Source organism: Dermacentor silvarum, chromosome 1 (assembly GCF_013339745.2).
Source record: "Dermacentor silvarum isolate Dsil-2018 chromosome 1, BIME_Dsil_1.4, whole genome shotgun sequence".
Classification (NCBI taxonomy): domain Eukaryota; kingdom Metazoa; phylum Arthropoda; class Arachnida; order Ixodida; family Ixodidae; genus Dermacentor; species Dermacentor silvarum.
In genome coordinates, this window is record NC_051154.1 from 101,338,852 (window position 1) to 101,359,240 (window position 20,389).

At 44.5% G+C, this 20,389-nt stretch overlaps 1 protein-coding gene across 2 annotated transcripts in view; it reads right to left on the reverse strand.

The window, feature by feature from the left end:
* Positions 1–10,222: 10,222 nt before the first annotated feature.
* LOC119433738 (titin-like) overlaps positions 10,223–20,389 on the reverse strand; it is a 74,560-nt gene continuing 64,393 nt past the window's right edge. For both annotated transcript variants that reach the window (XM_037701001.2, XM_049671687.1), the window contains exons 12-14: positions 18,462–18,608; positions 15,823–15,895; positions 10,223–10,417 (exon numbers count right to left, since the gene is read on the reverse strand). In XM_037701001.2, coding sequence (XP_037556929.1) covers positions 10,329–10,417; positions 15,823–15,895; positions 18,462–18,608 — 309 coding nt within the window. In that variant the 3' untranslated portion in view covers positions 10,223–10,328. The remainder of the gene's footprint in view (positions 10,418–15,822; positions 15,896–18,461; positions 18,609–20,389) is intronic.

A 20,389-nucleotide genomic window follows, 5' to 3' on the forward strand; every position in this document is an offset into this window, starting at 1 on the left:
TCAGGATTCTATGTCGGAATACACCCGAGACGTCATTGCCACAGCCGAACAGGCTCGTCAAGTTGCTCATTGTCGGCTTTCTATTTCCCAGAACAAGCAGAAGAGCACATATGACAGTCGCCACCGTGACGCTAATTTCCTTCCCGGGGACCTTGTCCTTCTATGGTCTCCTAGCCACTGCGTTGGCCTATCAGAAAAGCTAATGTCGTGCTATGCTGGTCCTTACCGGGTCCTCCGCCAGGTGACAGCTGTAACATACGAAATCTCCCCGGTCCCGACTCCCACTTGCTCTGCCCAGCCTCCCCGTTACATTGTGCATGTTGGCCGCCTCAAATGCTACCAGTCTTCGTCTACATAAGACGCACCGGGACGGTGCTTCCACGCCAGAGGGCCATATGTTACAACGCTGGGAACAAGGTGGAAGAAGAAGGGCACGAGCTGGTGTCAGAAGACAACAACGTTAGGGACTTGCCTGTGCTGCCTGTCTTTTGTAGTATCAGCTGTAAATAGATTTCACTGTCACTTTAATCCTTGTGTCACAATATGTATTTCGATTTCTCGTGCTACTAATATCCGCCTCATCGAATCACCCAGCACAACGATAAGAATTATGCTACCTGCCACAGGCGCTTTCTAAAAGTTCCGTAAAACTTAAAAATGAACACCCTGTATATGACATGGCACATTGCATCGTGGCAGAAGTCTTAAAGTTTAATTGAATTGTGGGGCTTTACGTGCCAAAACGACAATCGGATTATGAGGCAGACTACGGAATAATTTTGATCCCCTGGGGTTCTTTAACGAGCCCATAAATCTAAGTACTCGAGCGGTTTTGAATTTCGCCCCCGTCAAAATGTGGCTGCCGAGGTCAGGATTGCCGAAGCTGCTGCTGAGGCCCGCGACCTCAAGCAATGCCATAGCCGCAAAGTTACCATGCTGGGCACACAAGTGTTAAAATGATGTGCGATGCCTAGATGCTACAATGTCGCATAGATGCTACGGTGCTTTTATGCGGCTGTAGTCTGCACGCCATGCGTCAGTTGTCCGCTTGACGAATTTGCATGGTGTTTATTTTTCAGAAATAGCACAAACGTACCGTACCATACGTTGAACTTACGTAGTTTATCCTGTCTGCCCATAACCGCTTCCCTGTCTGGCAGCAGCGTTTCCTCGCGTCGCGTTCTCACGTCGCTTTTTCACCTCCGCTCTGGACTGTTGCACGTTAGTAGAAAGGTAAGCATTGCAGTCTCTACAATACTTTAGCGGGGCGGGGGGGGGGGGGAGGTCGCGGATAATTACAGCCGTCAAGAGGGTATATTGCGGCGGCGCCCAGGGAGCTCCAGATGGGCATTGTGCACATGTGACGCGGTGCACATGTCTAAATGAGCTTCTTACGTCGCCTTTCCTCTCTAGTTTTCACATGATGTCACATCCGTCATCTGAACTGACCGTCCGCCATTGCTGGGTACCTCGCTTGTGTGCCACGCTAATCCTTCCTCTATGCGCGCTTTCACCGTTCGCGTCGACGCATACGCGCTGCACGTTTGAAGCTCCGAATTTCGCCCTTCGTACATGGACGGGTTTGTCCAGCCAACACGGACTCGCCATAACGAAAAGGTCGATATGTGCGACTGCGTGGACTCGTACAAACTGCCCATTGGTCTGGATGCGACTTCAGACCCCGAGGCGCTGGCAGCGACGACGCACGTCAATATGATTATAATTACCTGGCACTGTCTACAAACTGCGTCAGTCTGCAAGAAATGAAGGACTGCAAATCATTGCGGGTTAACAATTATTTTGAGTGAGGAACATATCAGTGAAGCGCCTGCCGGCGGGTCTCGTCACCATCCTCATCGAAATCAATGAAAACAAGTTCCTTTGCAGTAAAAAATGTCGCAGTTTCACCCGAAAGGCGAAGCATCAATTGCGATAGCAAATTAGTAGAGAACTATACGGAGTAAGGATAATAGTTTTATCAGCTGTATAAACTTGGACATGCAACAGCACCAGCAACACGCAGAACTGTTATCGACGCCGTCGGCATTTTGCCCGCGTTCGCTCCGAACGTGCGCCGTTGGTGACTGTTGCCGGTGCCTCTGGGGGCGGCTTGGAGGTTTTCAACGAGATCAAAACGGGACACTCATCGAGCAGCGTCGTAAGTCTTTACCACCTTCTTGCCTCGCAACGTTTTTATATAAATAAACATTTGGTGCCGCAGCTAAACGTCGCCTCCCCTCCTTTCGCACGATGGGAGAAGTCGCGTTTGCTGTATATATATGGTGATTGTAAAGGAGGAAAGAGACGCTTAATTCTGCAGCCCCTCAGGGAGCACGGCGCAGAACGCGTGTTTGCTCTCTGCCGTGCGTTCGCTCCACGTGAAAGCGCGCGCCCCTCGCGCGCTTTCACTCGCACATACAGCATACGGGGCGCGGTGACGATTTCATCGCTGTTTGATGTCATACGGAACCTCACGGCGACGGCAGAAATCCGCTTTGCGTTGTGGGGTCTCACATGTGCTCTTGGGACAAAGGAACGACAATACAGTAGTGCAAACAATCACAAGGGCATTTATTGCACCTTTCATACACTAATACACACTAACCGAATTACAACCAATAGAACATTCACACGGGCGCGCGACAAATCAAGTAAGTCCGACTCACCGCGACCCGATAGCGAGCGAATACGCTCGCCCCATGCTATGACACCATCGCCTAGTCGTTCACGTGTACAGTCACGCGAACGGTGGCGCGCTCGAACGATCCGTGTTCGTCTATACCGGTGTCCTGCTCTTAGCCTCGCGCGACGGTCGCGCGAAGCGGGCCGGCGCACGCGCGAAGCGTCCGTGCGTGTTGGTCGCCGATCCCAAGCCAAAGAGAGAGCGCCTCCGACCTTTTTCTCCCAAGCCCCGCCTATCGGTGACGTTAGCATTGCGACACTAGCGCCATCTCTCGCAACGCGCCGCAACCACCGCCGGGCTTAGCCACGCAGAGAAGCCAGACTACAGGAGACATGCGGGGAAAACAACATCAGGGGACGCGCGAGTCGCGCATCCCCATAGCGTGTCCATATAATGGCTATCGCAGTAAAACATTCTTGCCTCGTTGCTCCGAATCCACGCTTGTCACACAAGTTCAACCATGCCTGCTCAATGTTTCTGGTGTGTGTGTGTGTGCGTGTGAAACACAATATTGGTGGTGTCATTTTTGTGCGCTGTTATATATCGAAATGAACATCTTGTTTCATGAAGCACAAGCAGCCCCAAAAATGTAAGCATTTGGCGACATTCCGTACTTACCGTGTGTTTGGGCATGCCTGCAGCGGCTGGACATGAGGCAGTTGTTAATGAGGACAAGTGTTAATGTAACATGGTAATTTGTTGCGCAAGGTTAGAAGAAAACGAGACAACAAACATGACGCTCATGCCGTGTAGGTCATCACGCTTTTTTTTATGTCTATTGTGCTACCCCAAACACTGAATAGATTGCTTAAAGGGCCCCTAAACCACCTCAGATATTTTTTGAACATTTCAAGTAAACACCTGCATCGAGTTGAGAATGCCGTCACGATCAACGATGCCAAACGCTGCAGCGCTACCTGCCGCGGGCGCGCCACAAAAAAAAAAAAGAAAACAATGCCGTTGTATCCCGAGCGGTCGTCACGATGTCAGCAGGGTGAATCTGGTGATGTCGGTGACGATGCCCTCTGGTCGAACAAGAACCTACGACTTCCGGTTAGTCTGCTAGCAGGTACGCGCGCTCCCTGCTCTACCTTGTCGTGTTGCCATAAAATAAATCATCTGCGCATGTTTTTTTTTTTCTTTTGAACATTGAAAACGCAATTGTGCGTAACACGAGACACGAATTATGGTGGAGCTATATAATGGCTAGAAGGGCCACCATAGCTGTACTCGATGTCGTGACACGGCCGTGTGTGCCATCTGTGGTCCTGCTACAAGGCATAGGCCTGATATTGGACTGTTCAATGTTAAAAAAAAATTCAATTTTCAATGAATGTATTGAATTCAATGTTAAAAAAAAAGAAAAACATCTGCAGATGCTTACAAAACGCCCAAGCGCAGCTCTGAAGTATTTATGTAAAGAGCACAGGGGCAGACTTACAAATTTTTTAAAGTCACAATTAGCTTGCATGCGCGGTTCTAATCATGACTGAAACTGAAAAATAACAGTTGTTATTTTTACGTTTACCAAATATCTGAGGATTGGGTCATGTCGCGGTAACCAGAACAATACTCCACTCAAACCGAAATAAATCGGTGCCAGGGGAACTCTGAACCAGTGACCAGAACAATGATAACCGGATCTGCAAAAAGGCGAATCAAGATAAATCAATTGTCTGGTGTCGCGCACTAACCTGCAACTGAAAGCAAGTCGTTCTGCCGGGGTGAGTTCCTGGTTAAAATTACTACTGCGTTTTTCAATGATAAATCCACGTGCAGAGCGACACATTAAGAAGCAGTCGATACATCCTTACATTTAGACGGCTCGTTCAGGTCTCTTGATGTCCGCACAACATACCTCTCGTTGACGGCAGCCAAGGACCTCTCAAAAAGCTTAAGCTCATCGTCTGACTTCAGGTAGCCATGGGAGTAGCCGTCTTCGCGATGATGTAACCCTTGGAGGTACTTTTCGATCACCTTCTGTTGGCCAGGAGCCTCACTCATCGTTGCTTTCCGCGCTTTCACAAGCGAAACAAAACAACGCACGCCACGAATATGATATGCGTGCGAAGTTCTCGCTCATGTAGAGGTTCTCGCTCACCTGATCCGAACTGAGGCGCCGTCAAACAGAGAGAGAGAGAAAAAAAGAAAAAGAAAATGGTGATACGTCAAGGCAAGACCCCGCCCCTGCACGGATTTGTTGTGAAAACAGTTGCACCCCATGGAAACACACAGAGCGGAAATTGATTTTTCTGGCGTGTGTGCAGACTTCCGGTACGATCCAGCGAGAGCATTTTCGCTCTCTGCTGGCAGATTAGGATTGGTGAAATGCGAAAATCACAGGTATTTATCACATCTGTATTCAGGTGCCCAAGCACTGCACATACTGATGACAGACGTTGCAATGGCTTTGTCCGCATGCTTCGACACGCTGATGAATGCCCAAAACCATTCGGTCGGCACGTCCTTCAAAAGGGGAGAAGGCAACGTCCCGTGCATGCGAGAAGAGGAAGCAGGCCATCGACAGAGTAGGGGTGCTTTCCGGCTGCGTTGCCTGCTTATCTCGACCTTTGTGTGGATAGCGTGTGCTCATCTTCCTTCAGCTTTTGATGCATCTTTGGTGATGAAGTTTTGTTATGTGGATTAAGGGGACATCCCTCGCCGCCGTTACCGCAACTGTATTGCACAACTTGTAAAAGGGGGATACTGCACTATAAGAATGCGCACAATAGAAGTATAAGTGGACAGTAAGCGCACAGACTCACCACTGAATTTTATTTGGTGAAAGATGAAATATACATAATGAACAAAAAAGTTTGAGACGTATATTATATTAAAAAAAAAAAAGCCGGCAGATCCCACGCCCTGCGGGAATCGATGTTATACGAAGCAGTGTGCGGGGAGCCTACCAAGTTAACGAAACGACCATGAGAGCACCAAGATGAAGACGACTCTTCCATGACCTACATGTCATGATATTCATGTCACGAGTCCTCAGGGGTCTTTAGCTAAACCAATTCCAGTGGTTTTAGAGTGTTAATCTTTTTTCGCTGAGTCATGCTCATGATTATGACTTCTACCGGAAGCCTGTAGTGTTTCCCTCACTTAGTACCTACGTCCGAACCCATTCCAGTGGTTTTTTCGCCGAGTCATTGTCCTTTTTGATCAGTCATGGTCATGCCCATGACTTCTACCATCATCCTTTAGCGTTTCCTTCACTTAGTATCCATGTCTGAACCCATTCCAGTTTTTGAGTGTTAATATTTTTAAAGAGTCATTGTCATTTTTGCTGAGTCGTATTTATGACTATGACTTCTACCGGAATCATTCACTTAGTATCCACGTCCGAACCAATTTCAGTGGTTTTTGAGTGTTAATCTTCTTTGCTGGGTCATTGTCATGACCTACATGACACGCATGTCATGACATTTATATCATGACCTATCAATTATGTTCGTCACACACTCCTGTCATACTATGCCAATTTTGGTACCTACCAAGTTGACGAAACGACCATGAGAGCTCCAAGATGTGGGCGGCTGTTTCATGACCTACATGACACACATGTCATGACACAATGTCATTCATGTCATGACACATCATTTAGGTTCGTCATATACTCGTCATAGTATGCCAATTTTGGTACATACAAAGTTAACGAAACGACCATGAGAGCACAAAGACGTAGGCGGCTAGATAGATAGATACTGTCAAAGTAACAAATGTTCACCAAGAAATGCTTCGCATTTAAAATAAAACACGTGTGTTAGCAATCCTTCCGTGGTACTTCCTGATTGTGAGGTGCAATTTCTGGACCCTAAGTATGTGACGGCAGCGTTTTGGATGGCCACGGAACGTGATCACGTCTTTTTTGTTCATTGCACATATGTCGTCTTTCACCCAATAAAATTCTGCCGTGAGAAGGCGCGTCCTGTCCACTTATATTTCTGTTGTCCCTGTTTTTATAGCGCAGTATCCCCCTTTTCACAAGATGAACATCCACGAACTAGCCCAACTTGCAGCTCTACTCTATTGCGCAAGGTGAACATTCGAACTGTTTCCACGCAGGCAGAGCTATCAACAGTCGGCGTTCCTGGAAGTGGTCTCCCTCTGATGTACTAAGCTCATATCAACGCTGTATAGCTTCAGCAATTGCAGGAACCGGCACTCTGGGACCAAAACATGGCCGACGGCCTAGGAACATTTGTTCGCCAGCCTAATGCCCATTCATGTTCATGCAGTTTGCAAACAGCGCGAAAAAAAAAAAAAAAACATGTTTTGGGATACACGAGGCTAATAGTGCTTTAGCTGGCAACACTCAAAGCCTTTCTGTTGTGCATGTATGTAAAAAGCACCCTTTTTGGCGCTCTGCAAGGCGCGCAATAGGGGCTCTGTGTATTGCTAGTACAGAAGTAATGGAAACGAGCTTACTGGGGGGCTTCTGAAAGTCAGGAAATAGGCATCAGGTCATGCGGCGCATGCGGTCGAAACAAAATTGGAGTGAGCCGTGCCCACAACTCCAATTTCTATGCACGTGGACCGGGGTAGCTTACAAATGCACTGCTACTTCTTCGAACAGTCAGGCCTCGACACCCGGCTGTTCCACGCGACCTAACAGTGCCGGTGTGCGGGGCTGGTGACAAACTTTCTTGAGGAAATCACTCCACAAATGGTCTTTTTTTCTTTTTACTTAGTTGCTCTGTCGTTAGTATTTCGTTGTTACTCTATACTCTCTACTAACCATCACCCCTACTCTCTTACCGCCACCTCTCCTCCACTGTTGACCGCTGTTCAGGTGTCAGCATACTGTGCTAGACAGTTACTGAGGTCCGTAGCAATTTCCTTCACTTTCCTTTATTTATCTATCTATCTGTTTATAGGCACAAAGCAATAGTGACCATTTCAAGCCTAGAATGTTCGTTTAGCGTGACCGTACTTTGCAGAATGCTAAGAAATAGACACTAGGAAGAGAAAGAAACACAACTAGTTGACGATCAACGTCACTCAAGGTTCTTCAGTGAGCAGTGGTCTGCAGGCCATCTGCAGAGACGGCTTTCGAAGCAGCGGCACGCACTAACATGACAGCTACATCGAAAGCGGCAGCGACGAACCACTAATAGCCACCATCATCAGCTCTGACCATTTTACATAGGGAAAGGTTCAACCTGAGCCATTGTTGAAAGTATCAGCGGGGAGAAGGCCACCACGCACAGCAACAGAACAACAATGGTGCCAGGCACAACTTGTCCTGAAAAGAAGGGGGAATTTTCCTCAACTACAGCGGATCACCTGTAGCAGTGTTGCAAGAGGGCCAGACCAGGGCATGCTGCGACGGCGAAGAGCAGATTTTTTTCAGCTTTTTCCAAACATGACTGAGTGGCATCGCCTGGTGGGAGAATTTAAACTGCATGCACGATGTCGGCCGTGATACCTTCACCTTAATGAGTTTAAATCGCTTATCTTGCATCAAAATGTATTTCACAGACAGCTGAATTTTCCTGTAAAGGTATGTCGGCCCTTGGGATAGCGTGCTCACAAGCTGCTAATCTGTCATCGTTCCATGCCAGTACACGAACTGTAGTCTGAATCGCATCCTGGCGCAAAACACCATTGCTAAGTTTTTTTTCATAGACAGCTTTCTTGACGAGGCACGCTAACACATGGGAACTTGCAAAACCACATGAAATGCCAACAAAATTGCGAAGCAACTGCCGCATACATGCCATGTCAACGCCTTGTTCACCGCGCTCCCGACTGCCGTGCCCTATCTCGCCCTAGCAGAGGGATCACACAAGGCGACATTTCCAAACAAGCGTTCTTAACACCTCCAAATTCTAGCCACCCTAGCACAGTGTCGCGCAAGAAGGGCTCTGTGGCGACAATGGCTACAAGATGGCGGCAGAGTAGCACGCGTCTGTTCACTGATGATGCCAACGATACCATATATGGAAGCAAAGCACTGCATGAGCGGAGGTCTGTCTGTGGTGGCTGCTGTGAATTGCGCCCACGCGTCACCCACGCGCTGCCTCTCGTGATCTCTCGACTAGCGACGCCACACTTTGCTCTGTTTGCAACGTGCCGCACGAGACACACTGTCTGCGTCAGCCAATATATCGCGAAATGAAAACACGTATAGAGCTGTGCTCAAATTTCGCATTAGGGAGTATCGTAATCGTCGGTTAATTTTTTTTTTACATGGATTATATTTGCTGGAATAATGCATCGGTCCTTTGCATTAAAAATGTACATTCTGATTCTTTTCAAAGTTTTGTTCTGTGCGTTTTCTGTGTGTTTAGATGTTTTTTTTTTCAAATTCTTACTCATAAATATGTTGTTCGGGAAGAGTATCCACTGGAAAGAAAATTTGTTCAATTTGATAATATACATATTAGTAACAAACATGATCTGCGATAGGAAAAAACTTTTACTAACTACCTAAAAACTACTTTTCCCGCAGGCAGGAAAGTCTAAGGCAGCCTCAAGACTCTTCATGATTTAGGCAACACTATTATTTACCAACTCTCATCACGTTAGCATCCCTGATGATATGCATTGTTGTGGTATTGCACTTAGCTCATTCAACGAACACAGCATTCGACATGCATATGCTTGGCATGCTGTTTTCTTTGTCTTCATTGTTATGACGAAGCACAAATAATGACCTTTGAGTTGCTTCTCATTAGCGACCTGCTTAGTTAACTGGACATCCAGTTGTGAACGGCACTATGCATATATTTAAAAATAAATCTTTTTTTTATACGAAACAGACTCCACAGAACCTTTTTATTTCACTTCGTTTAGAAATAGGCAAACATCTAAAGGTTTAGCTTTGATTAATTGCTCTATTAAATCACCCCTGATAATAATACGACTAACAGCAAGAGCACAAAGTTTAAATAGTGCTGCTGCAACTTTCATAGATGCATCAACTATTTGGTACAAGCTCTGGGCACAAAACTGCACTGCACCTGCATAGCTGCCAACATGAACTTCTTTAAAATCCTGCACGCACAGCAAACAGAAACGGGGGTGAGAGGGGTATAGCAAGTACTTTTTTGTAGTTTGCTTAGAGTGTGCACTCTTGGTGAGATTTATTTTTATACACAGTACAACAAGCAACACAGTTTTTTTTTAGACCATAGCATAGTGACATATGGTTGAAAAAATGGTGCACAAGAAAAATATGCACAAAAGTTAGTTTTTTTTATGCATAGTAGAAATACAGAGCTCTCCCAGATCAAACTTGAAAAAATGCGCTTTGGTATGTGGCTTGTTCGTTTCCTTTTTCTCGTGCATAAAGCAGAAAAAGTGCGATGCAAGAGATGTTTCATTCACAATCTTTCACAGGTGTTTTAAGTTTTCTCTGCTTGCCTTGAAACTAGATAATGCAATAAATGCAGTTGGGTACACTACAAATAAAAAATGTGAAAGAAAAAAAATGCCTCAATTTGTAAAGAATTAGTTCTGTTGCAAACTGCATACTAACGTGATTTCTGCATTAAATTATAAGACTATAGATTCAATAGCTGGACACACCAATATATCCTTTTTCAGGACTTTTTCAGCTGTATGTTTATTAAAACACAAAAATCTTGCATCTGGCCAAATGGGGCGATGCTCTTGACCTGACTCCCTGGCTCATGCGTCAACAACGGCGGCGGGGTCTGCTGATGTGACCTGAAGTTCCTTGTTTGACCTCAACATAACCCCCAGGATCCACACTGTTGGAACGAGCTTGATGGGGGTGGGGGTAATCGGGAGGGGGAGAGAAAACAAAATGTGTCACTTTTTTGTGAGCGTTCAGTTTCATGACCAAATAGCTATTTTCATGTATGGAAAAATTCAAAACAGCAGCACTCCGCAAACTGCAATCATCTTTTCCTACTGAAATGGAGGTCATCCACAGCTATGTACAAGCTCACTAAACAAAGGCAGAGACATATGAAACAAAGGTTTTGCCTGTAATCAGCTTATTTCGGAACTGTTTAGCCACATGCATGGAAGAGTCCCAAAACATGCACGGTGAAAAAGTTCCAAAACATGTGTGGACATACATCCAAGCTTATTTCGACTAGCACATGCATATCTTTAGTCGTATGCAGCTGGAGGTTCGTTGTTCATAGAGTGCCCTCTGAATTTTTATGTACTAATGGCAAGCTTTATTAACCCATCATCAGTGTTGCAATGGCTGAACAAACTACACGCTACCACTGATACTACATGATGTAAAACACGAACAAATGACCTTGATAGACAGAGCACTATTAATTAGCGCTATTTATGACTCATGGCCTGATTTTTCATGAGGGGCCAGAGTTAAGAGATTGTACATGAGATGGTATCAGAAAGTAGCATACCACAGGCTTCGCATGCTTTCTCACAGACTGCTGCATTTCATGCGCAACATGCAGGGTTTGTACATCACACGCAAATATCAAGGATAATTCAAGGATTTCCAGGTTGCTTAAGGCCAAAATTCGAGGAGGTTGATGGAAGCTTCAGTCAAAACACAAATTAAAAGATACTCAAATCTCCTTCTTAGCTGAAATTCTTATACCTAAGCAGCATCACTGAATAGCACACATGATTCAATATCTTCAGGTGGCTTTTCAAAGTAGACTTTCACAATGTACCAATGTGAATCCCTTTGTGGCACATTGCACACATTGATTGATGAGGGCTAGCAGTGTCCAGCTTCATCCAAAGATACCAGTCATTTTAAAGCCAAATGGCTGAAACTTCTTTTCTCCAGGCATTTCTAGAGCCCAGGGCTCAATTCGCAACTCAAATGAACTGCAGGGGGCGCTGCGAAAACTTGCCGCGTCTGGCTACACTGTGCAACATGGCGGTTATACGGAGGTCCCCGCGTCGCCGAAACCACTGTGTTTGATGTACAGTACACTGTAGTTTGATGATTTTCGTGCAGTGTGATGCCGGTTTGCGCTATTTTGTGGAAGGAAAGCGAGTAGCTTACGCCGACCAAATCATTTTAGCTGATCTGAGAGAGGCACAGTGGGTAATGAGGCTGAAGTGGTCGCACGGTGTGTAGCGGACCCGTGCGAGATTCTGATGAATATCACCAATGTATTCTTGAACCCATTGGTCGTGGAACCAAAGTACTCGTGCCCTGTTGGATGGTCGGAAAAGTAGAAGCACGTTTCTGCTGCTTTGAGTAACTGTTAAGGCGCGGATAGATAGTCCGGTGTTTCGAGCGTGCGAGACAGCGGCCGCCGAAGTTGGATACGTCACGCTGGCCTCGCCAGGATTGCCAAAATATTACAACCTGCTCAGTTTGGTACGTTTAACATGGCCCGCAGCGCTGTACATGCGGTTAAATGCGCAGCCGGCGCGCACTTTCTCATTGTTGTTGCCTTAACACATTTTCGGTCGGCGAAGGCGCAAACTCTGCACGCTCTTTTCAGTCCAGAGCTAGAGCAAGCGAACCTAAAATCAAGCTTTGCACTTTATCGCGAGCATGCACTACGAATCTGTGGCGAACCTTTCTCGCTACTTTTGCGTTCCTGTTATCTATTTTACATTCAAGATTTGCGCAACGTGACTGCTGCTTCGCTTAGCTGTAGTTATTCCAGTAGTTGGCACATTGTTTCTGTCGTAGAGAACAATACGATAAATAAGAAACCGAAAGATCTGCTTACTACAATAAAAACACATTTGCACACCATGTACATGTATGGCTTGTGCTGTGTGGCCTGACCATGATTGATTACTCCCAGCTGTCTACGAACATGTCGCTTATGGCTGCTGTGTAAACTAATGAAATAAAACAAATGTTTCTGTGTAAATTAACGTTAACTAAGCTACTGCATTATGAATCTAATTAATTTTCATGTTATTCTATAATTTACGTATCCTGCACTTTAAGTGGCCAGAACTGTGTTCGCCTCTGAACTGCCAATTTCCTTCAGACACTGACAGATACAATTGCTTTGATAATTACATATTTTCAAATGAGCACCTACTAATTTGCACCAGTTACACAGGCAGCGTGTCCAGGTCGCAAGGAAGGCGTACCGCTGTGCCACCCCATAGTTATTTTCCATGCTGGCGTGTACATGTTGTGCTTACATAGAACGATTTACCGATGTTACCCGGGAGTACCTGAAACTCCGATGTAACGATCGATTTTCGCCGATGTACCATACTCGGTAGTTCCACGTTGTGCGCCGCATGTATCCAATATAACAGCTTTAATGAAGGAAAGCTTGAGTACCGCGGCGACATTTGCATCATAAACTGCATTACCACGCCGGCTATCACATAAAACTGCTTGTTGCAGCACGCATACGCTGAACGTTATCACGATGGCAGTAACAACCTCAACGCAAACTTCCTGAAGTTCGCTGTAGCGCTTTAAGTACAAGCAACAGTATCGCATTCTCTTTACACAAACAACAAACCGACCCTCGCCCGAAAAAAAAAAAAAAAAAAACTTTCTCGAGCAAGATGTTGAGCACAACAATTGCCGTTGTCGCAGCTTATCATAAGATTCGCAATCCATGTGGCTCTTCGACGCCGCAAAACTGCAAAACGCAGCATAATTCCACGGCTGTGTGGAGTTTCGTTGATGGTGGCGCGCACCCGCTCGCAGTGCCAAGGCTACGGAGGTCTGCTCTGCTCCTCCGTACGAGGTTTCCGGCGCTCGCCGCTAGGTGTAACACGAATGGCTGGAGTCGCGAATAATGGAGCCATAATGGCTGCAATGTAAACCAAATAGCAGAACAACAAAAATGGTGATATGGTTTGGTCGGTCACTTGATCTGGCTTCGTGTAATATTACGATGGCTATGGCGATTTAAACAGCCTGTCATCAGAGGCTGCGGACATAAGAGACTGCAATCGCTTAGCAAAACTCTTAAACAAGAACATATGGGATTGTTTTACAATAGACAGTGTCCACGGCATAGCGCAGATGTGTAGTTTGTTACTTTGAATGTTTAAAGTCGCCCCCAAGCCCAGTTTTCAAGGAGCGCATTCATTTTCAAGGAGTTTTAAGGGCCCTCAAGAAGGTGTACAAACCCTGAATATGTTACTCTAAGCATGTGATCTTATTTAAGCATTCACCAAGACCAAAGTGCTAACAGTTCAATTCCAGCTCCTGGACAGACATTTTTAAAATTTTCATTTGCCTTTAGCTGCAGGTAGATTTATCTAAAATTCCTGTAAATTCCAGAAGCATCACTCTTTCAACTTTTCAAGGGATATGAATAAAGTGCAATTACATTCAGTTAATATGAACTTCCTCCTTGTGATCAGCCCACTGTGTTATATATCAAACTAATGCAGTGACAGAAATTTACCAAGTGGCTGTACTATGACCCCTGTTGCACATGACCACACATACAGGGTGTTTCAGCGAACACTTTCAAAATTCATTTAAGGTTGCTTGTGACAGCACAATTCTAGTTAATGAGCTGGTCTACTCGAGGAGGCGGACATTACTTGCACAAAAAATTGACATGCATAATAGACTAATCAACAAAAATTCACTTATTAGATTTTCAACTAATTACCTGATGGCCCATATTGCAATTTGTAGCTGTGGAGTTCGCAAGGCGGATCCACTTGGAACGAATTCTCGGGATGACACCAGTTTCGAGGGTATTAATTCCCGAACTTTGCACAGAAATGCATTGGCGTTCCAGTTAGTTTCTTAACAAAACGTTGCTTTATGCATTGAAGCACAAAATTAACTGGAACGCCAATGCATTTCTCCGCAAAGATAGGGAATTAATATCTCGAAACTGGTGTCATCCTGAGAATTATTTCTAAGTGGATACGCCTTGCGAACTCCACGGCTACAATTTGTAAGTTGCAATATGGGCCCTCAGGTAATTAGTTAAAATTTCATTAGTGAATTTTTGTTGATTAGTCGATTATGCATTTCAATTTTTTGTGCAAGTAATGTCCACCTCTTCGAGTAGACCAGCTCATTAACTAGAATTGGGCTATCTGCCACAGGCAACCTTAAATGAATTTTGAAAGTGTTCGCTGAAACACCCTGTAAATGAAATTGCTTTTGAGAACTGATCTGATATAAAGGCAATTTGTTTTCACGACACAAGGTCAACACCTTGTCAGTTTCCTTGCCTAAGATACAGCTCATTCAAACTAAGCAGAAAAAAATTGTGTTGAGCAAAATTTCTAGGGGATTTGTTTTCATTATATGATGCCTGAACTACAATTTATGCAATTTTAAAAGCCTATTTTTAATTCCAAACACTTTTCCGAGTCTAAATATCCAGCCAGAACTTATCAGAGATAGTATTACATAATACATGACAATGAATAATGAAAGAAAAACATGCACTCAGATTCATGTTTTATTGGTTACAGCCGCTACCCACAGCTTTTCATTGTAAGCCATCAATGATGTCTGAGCAAAGTTCTCAAGGTGTGCTACGTGTAAGAATGATGGACTATGAGATGTAAGGCGTCACAGCTTCTACACAACCTTACATAATGAGCACTGAAGCATGTTCATGAAGCATGTTAAAGCATGAAGCATGCTTTAACTGAATGTTGCTATGACCACTACAAGACAAAGCTATGGCCACATCTACAGTGTAAGAAAAATAAGTTGCAGCTGCTAAGTCAGTCTACAGCCAGGGTACAGTGCCTTGCAGTGTTTTTGCAAGTCTTTTTTTCTAACCAAACACACTTACCTGACTTTAATTTGAGCCAGCCCCGTGGCACTGACACATCGCATAAAATTTAGGTATTTAAAAACACATGCCTCAAGTTCTGCTATAGTGTCTCATTGGTTATGAAACTTTGTATGTAGTATGTACAACAAATTTCATTCGAAACAAATTGGTCACTGCAAAAATAGTAAGTGAATAAGTCAAGAACTGCAAGGAATATTTTTTACATGTCATCACATTAAAGTGAACAGTTGTCTTCTCCACACTCAGCAGCTACCCTGTTTACTTTGTCTGTACCTTGAAAGTTGAAACCACTTCCCATTACCACCTTCTGCAAGGCCCACACCTTTTTCTTTAAACTGCACTTCCTCTACTCAACAGTATCAAAGTTAACTGGTACTGGCAGCTGTTCACCGTCTACGATGTGTAGCTGCTGAAAGTGGTGCACACCTCAGAAGTTCTTGCCTATTTACTTACCTCTCAGGGATCTTGGTACTGGCCTGGCAACAAATTCTGTCATTTTCTTTCGCTCAACCTCCATTTGCTTCTTCTGTAAGATGGTAAGGAGTAAGTTATGAAGTATGCACATAGACTGTGAATGAAGGCATATTACAATGACAGAAAAGTAGGATGGCTGAAGTACTGCCGCACTTTTATTGCGATTCTTATTTCATAGGCTGTTTTTATTTTAAGTGCAAACTATGTTTACAATATCGTATGGGTCAAAGCTGCTTATACATACCAGCATAGCTTCTAAAACCGTTTGTATGGCATATCAAAGCACTGCTTATCGTTTAGGAAAACACACATGCTAAAAAGCTTAGCATCATTTTTGGTAGGTTCACTGCAGGCAGAAGACATCATGTGGTTTTTGAAACTTTGCCAAGTCTGGTTACAAGCACAGATGATCAAACATAATGTCGACTTGCCTGAAGGCCCACTAAAAAAAATTCACTGACGATTACGATACTCCCTAATGCGAAAGTGGACTGCAGCTGTATACGTGTTCTCATTTCGAGATAAATTGGAGCGCGCCGACAATCTGTTTTGTGCAACATGTTGCACGTAGAGCGAAGTGTGGCGCGACTGCCACGCTAATCGGGAGATCGCGAGAGGCAGCGCGTGGGTGATGCGTGGGCACGATTCACAGCAGCCGCCGCAGACAGACCCCTGCTCATGCAGTTGTGAACGCGTTCGCCACATGCCTTATCGTTGGTGTCAACGGTGAAAAGACAACGTGCTCTACACTGGTGCCATCTCATAGCCATCGCCGCCGCTGAGCACATCTTGCATGGCACTACGCTTTTTATTATCGCGCTTTTGCCATACCTCCTCCGTTTTCTACCTCATGGTTCCACTGCCCCCTCCTCCTCCGCTTTCCTTCTCATGCTCTATTAGCTATAGCCATCTTTCATTGCCCACTGTGCTCCGTGTTCACTCTTTCATCCTTCGCTGTACTCATTCGTTCGGTTATGCCGAACGAGGGGCCGCTGACACTCACCGCAGGAACGGGCGCCTAAGAGCTGCACTCTAAAATGTCAAAAGAACTTGCACTATCCTAGCAAGGCCTCTTGGCCAGGCCTCAGCAGAGCTGTTGTTCTTGATTACCATATTATTTCCTTCCTGCTGTGCTTGTACATATTCCTGCTTGACTGAGGAGCACCACTACTTGTGCTCTGCAAGTGTTATCACGTATGCTTGTGCTCTGCCATCTTCTGAGCCCACAATTTGGGCCACACCTAACAGCGCTCCGCCTCCTCCATGTTCACCCTGCCCCTCGCAGACCTGCCTACTGTGTCTTTGCAGCTCTCCTAGCACTGACTTCTCACACAGTTATGTAAACAGTCGTTAACAGACGTGCACAGTAAAACTGCAGCTTTGAACAAATTTCCTTTCCTTATCACCTGTACCATCAATTTAGTTGACAACTTGATTTCCTGGTTTTCTAGGTGCCGTTTGGCCATTAGGGCTAACAACAAGAACAGAACAGAAATAGAACAGCAAGAAGAAATACAGAACAAGTCTTTAACAAGTTCTCTGTGCTGCTTACATGGTAAAAACAATGAAATTATCTATTTGACATAATTTTTCGTTCTTACCTGCCTGTTTATAGGCGAACGCCTTTATAACAAAGTGCTTGGGACCTCCAAAATTCTTTGTTATCCAGGTCACTTCATTGTAAAGATCATGCACCACACCACTCGCAATAGAGCAGGTTAAGCATGTTCAACAAGTGAAAACCTCTATTTAACATGAGTCCAAGAGAAACACTTCATCTGATAGAATCTGCTATTGCGGCCAATATTACTGCGCCAAGGCTCAAGGCATGCTCAGCGGCGAGACAAGGGAGTGATGCAAGGTAAAGCTGCAAATCATCAAATGCCACCATCACCTCCCCCCGACATCAAAATTCTCGGTTCGTTCACAGGCTTATCACCACTGTTATTTTTTTCTTTTTGGCATTCGTGTCCTTTCCATCCTAGATGACTTTCAATACGTTGTCAGTTATGATTACATCATCATGTCGTCATAACCTGCAGCGCATCTGTTAGCCGTTGCACCTGGTACTGTGTTACAATATGCACTGTACGAGTTGAGAAATTCCCGGAGCAGTGCAGCAGGACTTAACACTTACTGTCCATCGGTACACTCGTCAAATGCATCGCTGGCACTGCTGTTTGTGCTAACGCAGAGGGCAGCATATTGGCATCTGCGGAAGGCAGTGGCAATATGCTACATAACATTTCTAGTAAAGCAACAATTCAGTCGTCAGGGACATCTAAAATTCTTTGTTGTTGCAGGCAAATTCATTGTAGTGGTCGTTGTTGTACAGCCGTTGACAATACACATGGAAGTTCGGAATTGAATCGGGACATAATTAGTCCGTTATACAGGCCATTTCGTTCCGGAGGAATTCAAATGTTAACTGACATTTTTACGGTCCTCTCTGCGTCCGAAAAATTTGTTCGACTGCTTGTATAACAGCATTATTATGCAAAAGATGTGGTAACACTGTGCAGTTTTGAGGAATACAGGATGTAGTGATGGTACTATATTTTAAAGTTTGAAAGCTATTTGAATAGACTGCTTGGTTGCTAAGCCAAAGTGCCAGGTACCTTTTTTTGAAATTCTTGCAGGCTTTGTTGGTGCCTCTCAACCGAGGCCAGCCTGAATGGCTTTGGTTTGGTTGGTGGCGCTGATATGTTTCTTGGGCGGAACACGAGGTTTGGGTTGGGTGCAGGCTTTGCCTGAAAATGGCTTGACTGTAAGAACAGATAAATATACATATGAACCTGGCAGTGAAAGCAAAAATTAATTGGTAAAAAAAACACAGCTATAGCATTAACATGTGCATAATTGGGGCAATACAAGAACATACTAACTAGTGCTCATATTAACTTGTACACGGAGACCTAAAGCTGGCCAAGGTACTTGGAGCAAGTGGTGTAGTAAGAAATTTATTTCGGGAGACGAGAGAGAGAGGGAGAGAGAGGGGGGGGGGGTTGTGCATGTGTGTGCGTGCACACACACACACACACACACACACACACACACACACACATATATATATAACTGAAAAGTTAATGCCCATCTTGTAAAAAAAAAAAAAAAAAAAAAACTGGTTATTGTCAACTGTCAACGTTTCAACCAGAGACCGACCTTTCTCAAAACTAGCAGAATTAGCAGACTAGCAGAACAATCTATTCTTCCCATTGAACAGCTTCGCCTGTCTTGAGAAAGGTTAGTCTCTGACCGAAACATAACTTTTCAAAGCTTATCGATTGGTATAACTTTGCGGCAACCATAGATACCTCTACCTTGAAGTTATTGATCTATTTTTTTTACTTAAAATACCTTACAGGCCCATTTAAGGGCATTATGTAAGGGGGGACACAAAGTAAGTGTTTCAACAGGAGTAATCAATATAAATATTAATACAGGCAGTCACAAGATAAGTAAAACAAAGTTCGAAAATGTTTGTCTAGGCTAAGCTTTATACAGCGTAAACACAGTAATATACTCATACACACAAAAAATACAAAAATACAAGTAAGAAAAACGGGGAAGGAAAGCAGGTCAATACAGTAAAACCTCGTTACAAAGGGACCCGGGAAACATGTCTCTTGTAACCAAAAATTCTAAAAACACTGAGTAGTCAGATTAGATCACTTTATTATACATCAGCACCAATATCTGTTTGAACACATCTACAGGAAGTTTCTCAGGAGGCTTAAAGAAGTCATTCATAGTAGTTTATTTAGTGACTGCAGATTGTATTAGCTTCCTTCCCAAATTCTGGAGGTAAAGCCTTCCTTTGCAAGCCTTCCTGTTGCTCACAATACCTTTAAAGTACTTTTAGATGTTCGTCAGCCTCAACTGCCGGCACTTTCTGCCTAGCAATGTCCTCGTCATCGTCCTCCTTCGAGTTCATATTCTAGGGCACATGCACCATTTACTTGCGCGAGGATTGCATGATCTGTAAGCTCTTCCGAGCACACAAGGTCCACATCTGCAGACACAAACTCCTCGAAAGATTCTGGAACGTCTGCGGTCTCTTGGATGCAGGCCCAAGCTTTATCTTCAGGGCAGTTTTTCACAGGATCTTCTATCCCGAGTTGGATGGAGATCCCTATCTGGGTTGTGTCTCTTCTAAATAGTGAACAACTTACTCTATAGAGACCTAAAAAGTTGTCCTTAGTAACAGAGTGTCTCTTGTAATCATCTCTCTTGTATGCGATGTTGCTAACATGGCGAACATAGGAAAACCAACCAAACCATTTTCAAATGTCTCTTATAACCAAGTGTCTCTTGTAACGAGATTTTACTGTAACATCCTTATACAGTTAAACCTGGATATTACGAAAATGACGAATTCCCCAAAAACTTCGTTATAAAGAGGATTTCGTTATATGCAGGTTCCCTAACACGCCCTTGATTGTAACGCGCACCCGTTTTCGGTTTCCGTCGAAGCACTCATCCGTGGAATGTCATAACAGGTACTGGATGCGTGGACGCGTGTGGTTTCGTACAAGCGCGAGACATC